This window comes from Euprymna scolopes, chromosome 2 (assembly GCF_053919585.1).
Source record: "Euprymna scolopes isolate OS-2025 chromosome 2, ASM5391958v1, whole genome shotgun sequence".
Classification (NCBI taxonomy): Eukaryota; Metazoa; Mollusca; class Cephalopoda; order Sepiida; family Sepiolidae; genus Euprymna; species Euprymna scolopes.
The window spans coordinates 145,188,567-145,203,566 of record NC_136483.1 but is presented as its reverse complement, the minus strand read 5'-3'; the positions used below and the strand labels follow the sequence as shown (position 1 = coordinate 145,203,566).

The window sequence follows — 15,000 nt, the reverse complement described above, 5'->3', positions numbered from 1 at the left end:
TAATTTTAAAACGTGGAAAGAAATGTAAAAAAAACAAAACAAAACAAAACAATATTGCTGAAACCGCTCAAAAGAGCTAAGAACCTTACTAATGAACAGATAAAATTTGAAGGCGAGTAAATCTCTAATCTTATATTAAAAGCGAAGACTGGATTTCAGAATGTTCGTAATGAACAAATCAAACAGTCTCCGGGACATAAAGTGGGTGAAAAAAAAAAATTAAATTATTGATTATGCTTATGCATTTTCTTTTTGTTAAAATATTGAAACTTTACATACTGAAGCAGAAGAGACTAAAGAAACCTTTTCGGAAGTTTTCTCTGATGGACTGGGAAGATTTCAACTAAAACAACAAACACATTTTATTAAATAATACAAAAAATAAATGTTCCATTCACGTCAGTAAATCAGATTGAAGAAGACATAAGAATATTATCGAAAGTACACTGAGTGGGTTTCACCTATCATTTATGTAAAAAAAAAAACTAAGGCATATATTATGTAACACAATTAAAAAATATTTGGGTAACATTCTAAGAAATAAAAGAAATGCAGTGAAGCTATGCAAAGGTCGTGTATTGACAACGAAGAGACTTCTTCTGAAGTTCAGACCTTGCCTGAAAACAGACTTCCCGTGGTCTAAGATCTACGTAAATTTTGATAATCCATTATATATATATATATATATATATATATATATATATATATATATATATATATATATATATATATATATATAGTCATCGAGATTTGGTACTGTTTCGTTGTATCACAACTCATCAGCGCCGCTAGACAAGCACCTCTCCCAAGCCGAGGATTGAACCTACTGATCGACCCATGGGAGCGGTGCCCGCAAATAACCTCGTCAAATGTTTATTTTAAACAAACATTGGTCCACCACTTTTATAGTGCTCGATCCGCTTATTTATAAACAAACAGTGGGCCTCGCATTTTTCAGCCAAGTAAGTAGCGGGTAAGATCATTTACGACAGTGCTCAATCCAAAGAGGAGGGGGGAGACTTAAAATGTATATATATATATATATATATATACACGTATATATACATATATATATATACATATATATACACACACATATATATACATATATACACACACACATATATATATATTTTTACATATATATATATACATATATATTATACATATATATATACATATATATTATACATATATATATACACACATATATATACACACATATATATTTATATTTTTACATATATATATGCATACATACATATATATATATACATATATATACATACATACGTATATACAAACATATATATTTACATTTTTACATATATATATATATATATATGTATATATATATATATTTAATTTAAACTTGGCCTTTTGGTCAAGATCAAAGTGTAGTATCTGTTCTTCAGATGCTGCACTTCATTTTCTTGTTCTCTCTAGGTGGAGGAGAAATCCTTCACGACTGAGACGATTTTTATTTTTGTACCTTTTCTCCACGTTAAAAAACAACCCTGGTGTCTAACTCTGTCCCGTGGGGAGGCATAGTAAATATATATATATATATATATATATATATATATATATATATATATATATATATATATATATATATATATATATATAATTATGAAACTCTGTGGACCTTTCGACCGTCCTTGCTTGCTTCTTGTACATCAAAACATTGTTTTCATGAAAACCAGCTTATATTTAATAAAATTCACCCTCCTTTCCACAGTCCAACCATATTGAGTACAAATAACTTGTTTGCTTAACTTGTAAACATGGTTTCATTCATAGACTATGTGTAGTTATGTCTTGGTTTCGGTTTCGATTCTAGCTAATGGCGCTCAAATCCTATTTTTATTACTTTTGAAATGATAACAATATATTGCGTACACGAAATCTTCGTAAATCCAACATAAACAAATTCCTGACAAACCGCCCCCTTAAGTAAGACACTCCATCAAATCTCCAATACTAATGATTACTACAATATTATCTCATTGATTACCGTACACGCAATAACCCTTACCCTTGAGTGACCTCCGGGCCTTGATAAGTGGTGACCCCTATGTAAAAAAAAAAAAATTAAAATATTATATTTAAGCGTATTTTACTACTGGGCAACGCCGGGCGCCTTTGAATATATATATATATATATATATATATATATATATATATATATATATATATATATATATATATATATAACTATTTAATTTACTCACATAAAATTAATATACGAAAGTATAGATTTATGCGTAAACTTTAAGTATTTACTTCAAAAGTGCTCAATATGTAGGTAGAGCTAGTTAGTAATTTATAAAATATATATGGCGATTAAGCTACACTGAATATTCCGCGTTTCATCCACTCTAGGACTCTTCTGGCTTATGCGCGAATTCTGTGGTTGTTTGTCGTTTTTATATGCGCATCTTCTATTGAGATTTTAGTTAGCCAACCTACACTAACCTAGTTTTAAAACAGATCAAGAAACTAAATATCCAGGCTAAATAGAGCACACACAGAGGAACAGGTCAACCAGAGGTCAAATAGGCCTTTGTCCGATAAATGCATGCTCATTGGTTGATAGGAAGGGCGCGGTGGATGCTAGAAAGCTGATTGGCTAACTAAAATCTCAATAGAAGATGCGCATATAAAAACGACAAACAACCACAGAATTCGCGCATAAGCCTGAAGAGTCCTAGAGTGGATGAAACGCGGAATATTCAGTGTAGCTTAATCGCCATATATATTTTATAAATTACTATATATATATATATATATATATATATATATATATATATATTTGTGTGTGTGTGTGTGTGTGTGTGCGTGCGCGCGCGCGTGTGCGAACAACAGTTGTAAACGCTTTTCGTAATTTAAATCGTTGCTTATCGCTTTTGCGTTATCGCTGCTCTCTCTCTGCATGTATACAAGCAGTTCGTTATCTGATCGTTTGCAATTTACATGAGCTCTTGGAATTCTTTGAACTCTTCAAATGCACTCAATACCACCGTTAGGAACTCATCTCCGTTCAATCTATTTTGAAAATTTTATTTCATGTTTTAAACTTCCTATATAATTATATAATATTTATATTATTTTATTTATCTAACTTTGAACAAAAAAAAAAAAATTGAGCACGTCATTCATCAAGCCGAAGAAAATACGTAGAAAAATAAAATCGGGATATATATATATATATATATATATATATATATATATATATATATATATATATATATATATATATATATATATATATCCCGAATTAATAACCGTCTCTAATGGATCTAGGAGATCCATCTCACAACTTCAAATGCATCCTATCCTATATTTAGAATATGCAAATAATATATATATATATATATATATATATATATATATATATATATATATATATATATATATATATAAGTTTTCAGGAATACAAAGGAAGTTATGACCTCCTAATGGGACTATTGGAGCCGAAACTCTTTTAAATCTTCAAATGTAGCTTTTTGGTTTCGGAACTTTTAAGATAAGTAGTGATAATTTTGTGTTAATTTTTTTTCTGGACTAATTTTCTCATCTTGGAGGTAATTTTCACAACGTTTCGACTGATGTATACTCCAGCACCCTAACCCACGTCTCCGCCTCAGAGATCCGGTGTTTTTCTTAGAAAGTCGGCCATTTTTTATTTGGACGTATTTTTTATTTATTATTTTTAAAAACAGTAGTCTATAGACACGCGTGTTTCGGAGCCCTACTCCTCTTCAGCGTAGCTTGACTGTTGTTAGGATTCGAACCCCGGACCTTATGTATTTCAGTCCAGCGCCCATTTTTTTTTGACATATTTTTTATATATTTATTTAATTTACTGTTTTTAAAAAAGTAAATAAATAAATAAAAAATAGTCCAAATAAAAAATGGGCGACTTTCTAAGAAAACAACGGATTTCCGAGGCGAAGACGATAACCTTAATATCGTTATATATATATATATATATATATATATATATATATATATATATATATATATATATATATATATGAGTGTATCTGTGTAATCGCGCGCGTGTGTGCACTGTTACTCGCTAAGTTTTGTGTGACGGAATGGAAGCACACACACACACACACACACACACACACACACACACACACACACACACACACACACACACACACACTCCCTCTCTCTCACACCCACTCATCCACATATATGTATGTATATGGAAGTGTCTGTGTGTGTACACACACACACACACACACACACATATATATATATATATATATATATATATATATATATATATATATATATATATATATATATATATGAGCGTATCTATGTAATTGCGCGTGTGTGTGCTAAAAGCTATACGTAATTTAAGACGGTTTCTCTACTATCCTGTTCTATATAAACAGTTTGTGAGCTGATCAGTTTCAATTTACGTACACTTTCAACGTCTGTAAATTTTTAAAGTACCTACAATGTTTCCCTTTAGTCTGTTATATGCCCGCTGTCCGTTTAGAGGGTTTCTCTTAGTAAACAAACACATTTTTAATAGTCTAACATCAGGAAATTGTATAGTGGTAATGAATTACACTTAACATAAAATTACTTTGTTTTAGCTAAACAGTATTTAAACAGACTTGTCAAATTTTCATTCTGACGAGCCAATTTTCATTTGTTATTGTTGTACCATGTTATTGGCACTATTATAAGATATTTTCGAACCTCCCGTTAGAAAACCTAGTCATCTTAAGTTAATTTTCTGCTCATTTTACCCACTGGTTTAAACCCTCTAGTAACGGCAAATAACGTCCAACCACTAGTCCTTATCCTCGAGTGGCTTCCTTGCCTTGATACGTAGTGATCCATCAGTAAAAAAAGATCAAACTTTGCTACACTTTATTTAAAACTAGCAGTTCAGCCCGGCTTTACTGTTCATAACTTTATATATATATATATATATATATATATATATATATATATATATATATATATATATATATATATATATATTTAAAAGTTTGACTTATGTCTACATCTACAATTACAAGTGTTTAGACTCAAAATTGGCGGAGGAGTTTGATAGTATCTGCAAAAGTCCACTCTTTAAACTTTGACCTCTTGGAAGCCAAAATTTCCCCCAAAAAAAACTGATTAAAAAAGCTTGCTGCATGTCTGAATACTCTTTATGTAAAATTTCAAATGTTCAGACCCAAAATTGACTGAAAAGTTTGCTAGGGACTACAAGATCAAATCTTTCAAACTTTGACCCCTTGGCAGCCAAATTTTCAGCCACAAACCGATTAAAAAGCTTGCCCTATGTCTTAATACACTTTATATAAAATGTTAAATGTTTAGACCAGAAATTAGCTGAATAATTTGGTAGAGAGCGCAGAGGTAATTTTTTAAAATAAATTTGGACCCACATTTTGTCCCTTTAACATTTGTTGTTTTGGGCTCAAATCAAATTAAAAAGTTTGATCCATGTCCAAATAGCCTACATCTGAATTTTCAAATGTTTAAATCCAAAGTTGGCGGAGGAGTTTGGTAGAGTTTCCAAACGTCAAAACATTGAACTTTGACCTTTTAACAGCCAAATTTCTGTCCGAAAAGCGATTAATTTTTTTTCCAAATCTCAATACGTCATATGTCAAATCTCGAGTCTGTAGACTGAAAATTGACAGAGTAGTTTGGTAGAGTAATATACACACACAGACACACACAGACACTTTTACGTTAATAGATATATAGATAAGATGTAATCCCACCAGGAAAACTGGTAATATGAAGACATTTTCCAATTATGATTAAAACATCAAAATCACTAAGAGTAATAATTCATATATAAAGATTCGTCTCCCTTACAACTGAAATTTTATTTCTTTTTCTATATAAGTTTAAAAAATATGCAAACAAATAAAAAACAATTGAAAACTAAAATAAATTCACTGCGTATTTTATAAGGAATACGAGTTTTCCAATTTACTATTACTAAAATGAATAGACTCTACGACGCCAATTCTACTGTATATAAAATATGAAACTGTTTTAAACGCCAACACGTAGACAAAGCCAAATCAATTGATGTTAATTACTAAAATAATTTCCTATAACATCACTCCAAAGGAATTATTATGTTGGTAAGGAAATGTTTTAAGCTCTATTTATAAGAAATTCCAAAACTGAATATCTCAAGGTTTCGGTTTCGATTTTCGATCATAGCATCCCATTTATTTTTTACGTATTTGTTATTTACTATTAATGCAACAGGAGCTCATTCATATGTAATATATTGATGTTGGCATTCCTTAGATGTTCAGTGTAAATAGAGACGCTCTGGTATTATTGTAGCCCTTTTGCTAAAACTGCAAAAGTATTTATCTAAGCTAGCAGGGACACCCGGCGTATCCTGGTCGTAGAGTACGCTTAAATATGATATTTTAATTCTTGCAGATTTTTATATATTATAAAGTTGCGATTTCAAAAATAAAGAAAACATATCCACTTGACTTGGGTGCACATCAGCTATAATCAAAACCGAAACCAAACCTTATGAAGAATTCGTGGTAAAATTATTTATTAGCATAAATGGAAGTCCATAACAATTAAAAAACAGTCACTGGATGTAAGCGTGACACGCAAAATAAATAAATAATGCACACGCTATTGATATACAGATCCTCCATTTCTAAAAATAATTAAGGCAAAACTGATATTTTGAAATAAGACAATTCTACAATGTATTAATTACGTTTAAAAAATTGTGACAGTCGGACAGACAGAATCTTTATTTGTATCAAATCGGTGCAAAAGTTTTGCTGGTTTTTAGAAATGTCATTTCAAGCAATTCTAATGTATTTCATGCATATTGTTATTATTTAAACATATTATTACGAGTGATCTATAACTTTTTGGCCCCCCGAGAAAATTCACCCTTGTCCGTTCATTCGTTCGTCCGTTCGTTCGTCTGTCCGCACTTTTCTCAATAACTGCATCTTGGCATTTTTTGAAATTTTGTACAAACATTAAACATGATATGAGTAAAAAAAGTAACATAACGGATTTTCCGGAAAAACTCCAGTTGCACTCCTAGACTGCTTTTTGGGTTAAAATGGCTAAAATTGAAACTTTTGTGTTTATTAAAAAAATTGATGTCTTGGATTTGTATAAAACTTTCTGAAAAGTTGTAACTAACTGATTTCTATATAATTTTGTTTATGCATAACTCTTGGGTGTGCCCTATGGGCTCTTTCAGGGCTAATAAAAACACTCCATTTTTGGGACTATTTTACCAGATTCATCCAAAATTTTCTGTGTATGTCTATTTAGCAGTTTTGCATGGTGCTGAACTCAAATTTAAATATCTTAAAGCCTTGGAGACTTTTGGGGCTAAATGAGCGGTGGGAGCAAATGATGGACTTAGTCATTTCTTTTTTTTTTCATTTTTTTTTTTTTTTGCATGGTGCAGAACTCAAATTGACATATGTTAAGGCCTAAAACTGTACCGTTTGTTCATTTTCACCAGGATTTGACGTCCCCTGGGAACTTTTGAGGCTAAATTGGGAGGGTGGGGTGTGTGTGTGGGGGGGTGTAGATGCATTTTTTATGCCTCATTCACTGTGCACTCACGGGGAACCATGCATGCTTCAATTGTTTTTGTTTTTTTTATATTATTAGGTTGGTGCAAAAATAATGTCGTCTTTATATATACAGTTGAACGTCAAAAAACGACATTATTTTTGCCTCAACCTCATATCAAAGCATTATTCCTATTATTCTATTCAGTTGTATCACCCATTGTTGACTCGAAAACAACCCTTTTTTTAGTCAACAGAAAGAGAGTCTTCTTTCATTATGGTAATGCTCATCCTCACGCAGTACTATCGACCAAAGATCACCTAGAAGAATTTGGTTGGGAAAATCTTTCCCCATCCTGTGTATTCTTCTGGCCTAGCTCCCTCGGATTATCAGTTATTTCGAGGATTACAAAACCATTTAGATGGGCTTAGGTTAACTTCACGGGAGGAGATTGAACATGAGTTGGATTCATATTTCACATCCAAACTTTAAGACTTTTCAAGCGAGGTAGTAATAAACTCGTTGGCAGACAGAATAAAGTTACAAAGATCAAAAGAATTTATTGTAATAGACAAAGATTTTCAAAAGTACACAGGGTTTTCATCTTCAAAATGAAATTTTAAATCGGCTAGAACTTTTGCACCGACCTGATAAAAGATAACGCGTTTCAATCCGAGGGACATTACTGCACGTGAGTATTATCCTGTTTTAATGTTAATATGCTTGTTAGCGTTCAAAACGACTTCCTATCCTCCTCCGACTATTTCGCAAGGGAATCTCAGCATTAACAACATTATTACACAGCGCCTTGTGCGTCTGAGTATGTGTGCATTGTAGTTCTCGTCCAGACATGACTTTCAGATCTCGTTATTAGTCATTTTATTTGCTTTTAATAATTTATTTATTGCAATAAAGCATTTCATAGTAAGAGTAGAAAGGCGAAAAAAAAAAAATCTCATTTAAAAATAAAATAAAACCTACCAGAATGCATTTCGGTGTATTCGTAAACAAGCCAGATATTTTCACGTCATTTTGAAAAAAAGATAAACAAACAAACAAACAAACAAACAAACAAACAGACAGACACAAACAAATATTTACTTCGATATTCTCCGAAATGTGAAGTAAATTTGGAAGCCTTTAAACTGTTGAATAAGAAATCAGTTATGGCTTTAAAGTGTTTAACAAATCATCGTGTGTTAAATTGAAGATTTTGTTTATATCCAGTAATTTTAAACATAATTAATTTAATTGAATTCGTTACGTTTTATTAAAAAATGGCCTAATAAATAATTTAATGACCAAACGATACAATAATAATAAAATGGAATAATATTTTCATAAAGACATTCCCCCATAAAAAATACAAAAAAAAAAGAATAAATAAAAATAAAATAAAATAAATAAATAAAAATAAACAAAAACCAAAAAACAAGGTCATAGTATTTTTAAGCGAAACAAAAACGAAAGTAAAACGACTTGTGGACAATACCGGCGAGATATAGTAAGCCAATGATACATTTAATTTACCAGAACGCCAGTAAAACCTACTCCTTCTTCTCTTCGGTCATAGGTTTCATAATATTGGTATTTATTTCCTTCCCCACAAAAAGCAAAATGTGACACAAGGTTTAAATTTCATAATATTAACCCTAACCTCTCATCGAAGAAACATATAACCCATGGTCGCAAGGTGAGGATTGAAAGGCTAGCGCAAAAAAAAAAAAAAAAGAAAGAAAAGAAAAAAAACAAAAAAACAAAAGGCGGCTGAACAGCTCCGTCAACATTTTCTGATCGGCACGCCTCAGGCGATTGGCGATGAACCATCCCTTCCTACAATACAGAAGATGAAGCCTGAGAGAGCACCTGCTTGAACTGCTCAGAACCGAACCCCAGCGCAACAAAGCAGGACAGATGGTGTGGCAGAGACCAACCTTGCAGAACTGATTGCCGTGGACGTATTCTCGATTGACACAGAGAATTTTGGCATATCAAATACTTTTGTTGTAGGTAGCCCCGACTGTGTGTATGATTATATTTACCTGAAATAAAAACAACGTTAGCTACCATATACGGCGTAATCACGCTGACACTAGTTCGCGTTAAATCACCGAAATTAAGCCACTTTGAACCTGGTCAGTACTAAATGGGTGACCACTTGGAAATACCAGTCGCTTTAGGTGCTCTCCGCTTATCTCAGCATTGCTTCCAGTCAGCATGGACTTCTCGCCTCTGGAATCAAGCAGTCTTCTCAGAATATAGAGTATGGATAGAGATTGTTCAACCCTTGCCTTACATGATGATTTACCGAACTAAATGTGCAAAACAACACTACAATTAAACATAAGGTAAAGGTCCAGAACAGTTTATAGTTGAGAACTCGTAATCAAAAGATAAAAAAAACAACAAATAACTTATACCAAATGCAATAAAATTTAATTCTCTCCAAACCCGTATACTTCCAAGAAGTAGAAAACTAAGATTTTTTTTAAATCTCAGAATTTTGCTTCAATATTCTTATGTTTTAGCGACATTTGAAATCGAAAATGGCGACTAGGTGATTCATGCTGAAATGATACTAAAAAATTACTTACACTACAACTGAGCATAAGTCCGTGTAGCAATTCCTACCCCCTCCCCAAACAAAAATCCGTATAAAACCATACTTATATAATTGCCTAAGTTTATCGAAGTTAAGCGATAATCTCGGCCGCCATGTTGTTATTCGTGTGTCGATAAGATACGCGAACATCCGAAATAAGTCTGAAACAAAAATCTGGCAAGCAGTTTACTCACGTTAAAAGTATACAAATCGGTAGAGGATGTAATTCTACTACGTTTACTATTTTTTTTTTTTTCAATTTTTTTCTTGACTTTTAACAATTTTGTACTTCACCCAAAACAAAATAATCAGGAATTTAGTAGAAAACTGAAACAAACAAACAAGCAAAAAAAACAAAGCAAAAAAACAAACAAACAAAAAAAAAAACAGGTACTTTTAAACTTGTTTGATTGGAGAAATTTCGTTTTGGTTAATTTGAGTTTTTGCATTTCCTATTGCTAATACGTTATTTTCGTTACCTTAAAAACATAAGGTATTTTTAGGGGAGATATTTGTAAATTAACATCACCTGCTGAATCTCCGCCCCCCCAATATTCTTCGTCTTTTCAGCCAGTCATATACGAACACCTTGAAAAATTAAATGACAATAAGAAAAAATATATATTAGAATTTGGAGTGGGAGATCAGTTTCGTATATAAAAGTAACGTAAAACGTTTTAGGGCAGTTAACATTTTTTTAATCACTAACGCTAAGTCTGAGTGTCTACTAGTTATGGTTAGGTAAGGGTTAATTTTAATAATTAGATTAGAAGACCGTAACTAATATTTTGAAAAAATAGTTCATTGAAGAAAAAGCGTTTTGAAAAATAATTTATCAGTGAGAAAGAACATGATTATCTATTCTATAAATCTCACCTGTCTGTTTAAATGTGTGTACGTACGTACGTACGTACCTATGTATGTATGTATGTATGTATGTATGTATGTATGTATGTATGTATGTATGCTTATATGTCTGCCTAAATCTTTCGAAAGAGGTAATGGATTTTCACGAGATCGGTATCGTTTTGAAGCTCGACCCTTCGGACAACAAATATCGAAAATTGGCTAAAAACATCAATTCCTTCACCTTCAACTGAGCACTTTTCTACAAGGAGGGGGGCACTTTTTTCGCCGATATTTTCGATTGACTGGCCTTAATTTAAACATTCACTACTTCCGGTTTGGCGATGGATGCAACGGCAAAGACGTCACATTTTTTTTTTTTTTTTTCACGTTGTTTTCCTCCTTTGCGGTACGGGTTCGAGCCTGCCTGCCTACTACCACTCTTTTTTTTTTTTTTTTTTTTTTGCTCAACACACACCTCCAAACACCTGGGCAACGCTGGGCACCCAGGCTAGTAATAATAAATAAATAAGGAATAAAAAAAATGGCTTTGAAAATATTGAAAACATTTGAACAACAAATGAACGTCCTGAAAAAACTAATTATCAGATACATATTTTTTTTCTTTTTTACTCTTCTTCATCCCAAACAAACGTATATTTCCACTGAAGTATGATAGATGTCAAATCAAGGTGATGGAGGAGAAAGCAACTGATTTTTGGGTGAACAGCAGATGTTTGTTCGCACTGTATTTTAATTTTCTGCATTTCGGTACGGTTATGAAAACAGGTAGCAGGGGAGGAATTCCAGAGACAAGCGGTCTATGGAAAGAAGCTATTAGGGTAGAAATTTTTTACAGTGAAGGAAGTGAAATATTGCTGCCAGTCGGAATTATTTATGTTGGGGGTGGAGGTATAAGTGCAGTAAGTTCACCGGAACACATTCCGTGGAAGTACTTCTAAAACATACAGAGGTATGCAAAATCGCGGCGATTTGACAGGGGTTGGAGCTTGGCAGACAGCAAGGAACCTATTAAATTAGAAATTCGTTTTTTTTTTAAACTATTAGTGCTCACATTTTTTTAAAGACATTAACAAATATCTTTTTTTTTTTTTATAAATGCAGTATTATGTTTGAGCAGAATTACTTTTCAAAATTATAGGATAGTAATAAAATTCAATTATTTAAACGCCGTTAGCTTATTTTAATTTTAAACATCACGTGACTAACCTCCTGATTTAAATGTGCGGGAAATTCCTTTCAATTTTTTCCCAGTTTTCATTACGAACCCTACTTTTGTATGAATAATATCGCCTACAGTTACTTATAACTGGCTAACCGAAACATGCTCATGAATGTGTAGCGACATATAAATGCTTATGCAAAACAAATAAAAAAGTATATCTTGTCCTGCTTCTGTATTTTTTTTTACAAGGGAATCACCACTTATCAAGACCCGAAAGCCACTCGAGGATAAGGGTTAAAGAATGTAAGGTGGTAGAGTAGTAATCATTAATGGTGTAAATTGGGTAGAATTTGAATTATTTATGGGGGATGGATCAACAAGAACTTGTTTATATTCGACTTGAAGGAGACCAGTCAGACATCGTTTTTAAGAAAGAAGCTTTGTTCATGGAATCTGCATTTAGATTTAGATAGAGAGTGGGAGGAATTGTTGATAGTGGTTGTAGCTAGAAAAGTACTCTTGTATGAATCTCGTTAAAATTCATCGGTTGCTTCACCTCTGAAAAATATTAACCTGGAATAAGATTCAACTAGCGTATATTTAAAAATATGGGTTGATTATACGGACTACAAGGGCACAAGTGCAATGAGTTCATCGGAGCACATTCCATAAAATACTTGTAAAACAGGCACAGGGATGCAACATTGCGGCGATGGGGCAGAGGTTGGAGCCTAGTAGACAACCTATTAGATTGGAGACCCCCCTTTTTGGACCCTATCGAAGAGGGAGAGCAGTGGTAGATACATTAGTCCAGATAGGAGATAATAACCCAAATTAACCAAAATAAAATTGCTCTAGTCATGAAAGTCTAATAGCACCGAAAGTATAACGTTTGTTTACTTACCTAATAAACGTAACGGTGCCAACTTTGGAAATGTCATTCTGAAGAATCAGCCAGGATTTCCGTAGAAGTTTTTTCTGGTGATCCTCGATAACAGGTGGATCTTCGGTGATAGCCGTGTCGATTTCATGCTGTTCTTCGCTGGTCACAGGTTGGGCATCGCTGGTCTGTGGGCTTTGGAAATGACCCTTCGACGAAAAACAGCCCATCATTAACACTCAGATTTCTTTTTATGTGCTCTAAATGAAAACAGAGACACGCGCGCTAAGACTCGCGCACATTTACACACGCACGCACGCACACAAACTCACACCTTCGATTCTCTTCATCTTACGAGAAAAAAAAGATGATGAAGAAGAAGAAGAAGAAGAAGAAGAAGAAGAAAGGATGCTGCTAATTCTCAAAACATCGGGTTTCAATGCATAAATCCTTCCGTGCTGCTTAAAATTTTCGACTCCCTGGTTTAAATTATTAGCGGGAAGGCAACTTGCGCGCGGAACTTATTATGGGGTTTGTTATCGGAGCGGGATAAGGTTTGGAGTTTTCCACTTAAGTAAATTTAGCATTCCTAAGAATGATTAGTGGAACTGTAAAATTGTTATTCTAGGCCTCCTAGCCTAACTTTCTCCTAAGCAAATACGTTATGAAGAAAAAGAAATACACTTAAAGACTATAAAAACATAAACTTTCTTATTCCACTACTAGTGCATTAGTTTTCTCTCTTAATATGAGTTTATCTGGAAAAGCGGAAGATTCAAAACCCAACGTTTCACCCAACTGTTGCATGGACTTTTTCAAGAGAGAAAAGCTACAAGTGGCAAAAACGACTTTTGCTGTGGATAATTAAACCCAATTATAGATTATGCATATCTTTAAAAGAAAAACCGGGCATCAGACAAAATTCAGGCGATCTATTAAAAAATAATAACAGCAACAAAAAACCCGCCAGGATAAGAATAGTTTTAGGTGATATACTTAAAAAGTGTCTGAATACGACAATTTCCAGACAATATATTTTTAAATTGTTGGGATCAGGGTAGTTCCAGACGATATGACGATATATTTAACAAAAATCCGTTGAAATTAGACTAATTCTCCGACATATTAAAAAAAAATCGGATCAGACAAGTTTCAGACGTCGAGATTTTTCTGATTTTAAATTAAAAACATTCGAAACTTAGCCGTTTTTTAAATTTAATCTGATTTTTTTAATATGCTATCTCCATGCATTTGCATACAATATTGAAACTCAGAACAAGTTTTCTCTGTACGACTTGGTATTGTATCATTTGCGCAGACTGGCGTTTCCCTCCCCTTTTTTATTTACCTTTTTTGATTTATTTTTCGCGCGGTTAGTATTACATCCTCACAAAAATATTAATTCTTTGCAGTTTTTGTTGACGGAAGTTTTTTTTTTTTCTTTATTTTTCCTTTTCTGTGTTTGAATTGATTACGCTTTTAGTAAATGATTTAAGAAATGGATTCGTCTGTTTGCGCGCCTCGCCTCGGGTAGACATTTAGTGGTTCCCTTGAGTTGTTTGTTAGTAGTGTCGAGCTAAACACTGTTGCGGCAAGGCCGAGCAATCGGGCACTAGTCTGTTTACTCTGGTAGTTGCTGATGCTGGTGCTGCTGTTGATGATGGAGATGAGGGAGGGATGTTGTCAATAACAAAAGGCTGGATGCTACTGTATGAGGCTGGCTTTTTGAAAAACCCCAACTAGTCGACGACGAAAGAGGCGACCGGCTTCGGAATTCGACGGATAACCATGGAGTGTAGGGATCGGAAAAGATGCTGGAAGAAGAAGGGATTTAGCGGAGAGGATGAAGAGAGGAGGGTGTTGATGGTTTGTTTATGTTTTTAAAAGGAGGGTGGAAGCAAGGAA

The 15,000-nt window shown here is 33.2% G+C and overlaps 1 protein-coding gene across 1 annotated transcript in view; it reads right to left on the bottom strand.

Annotated features, from left to right (window-relative positions):
• Positions 1–15,000, bottom strand: part of LOC145297026 (globin C, coelomic-like) — a 273,226-nt gene that overhangs the window by 258,046 nt on the left and 180 nt on the right. The window contains exon 1 of the mRNA XM_080143250.1: positions 13,120–15,000. This exon is cut by the window's right edge and continues 180 nt beyond it. Within this exon, the coding sequence (XP_079999376.1) occupies positions 13,120–13,328 (209 nt within the window). The 5' untranslated portion in view covers positions 13,329–15,000. The remainder of the gene's footprint in view (positions 1–13,119) is intronic.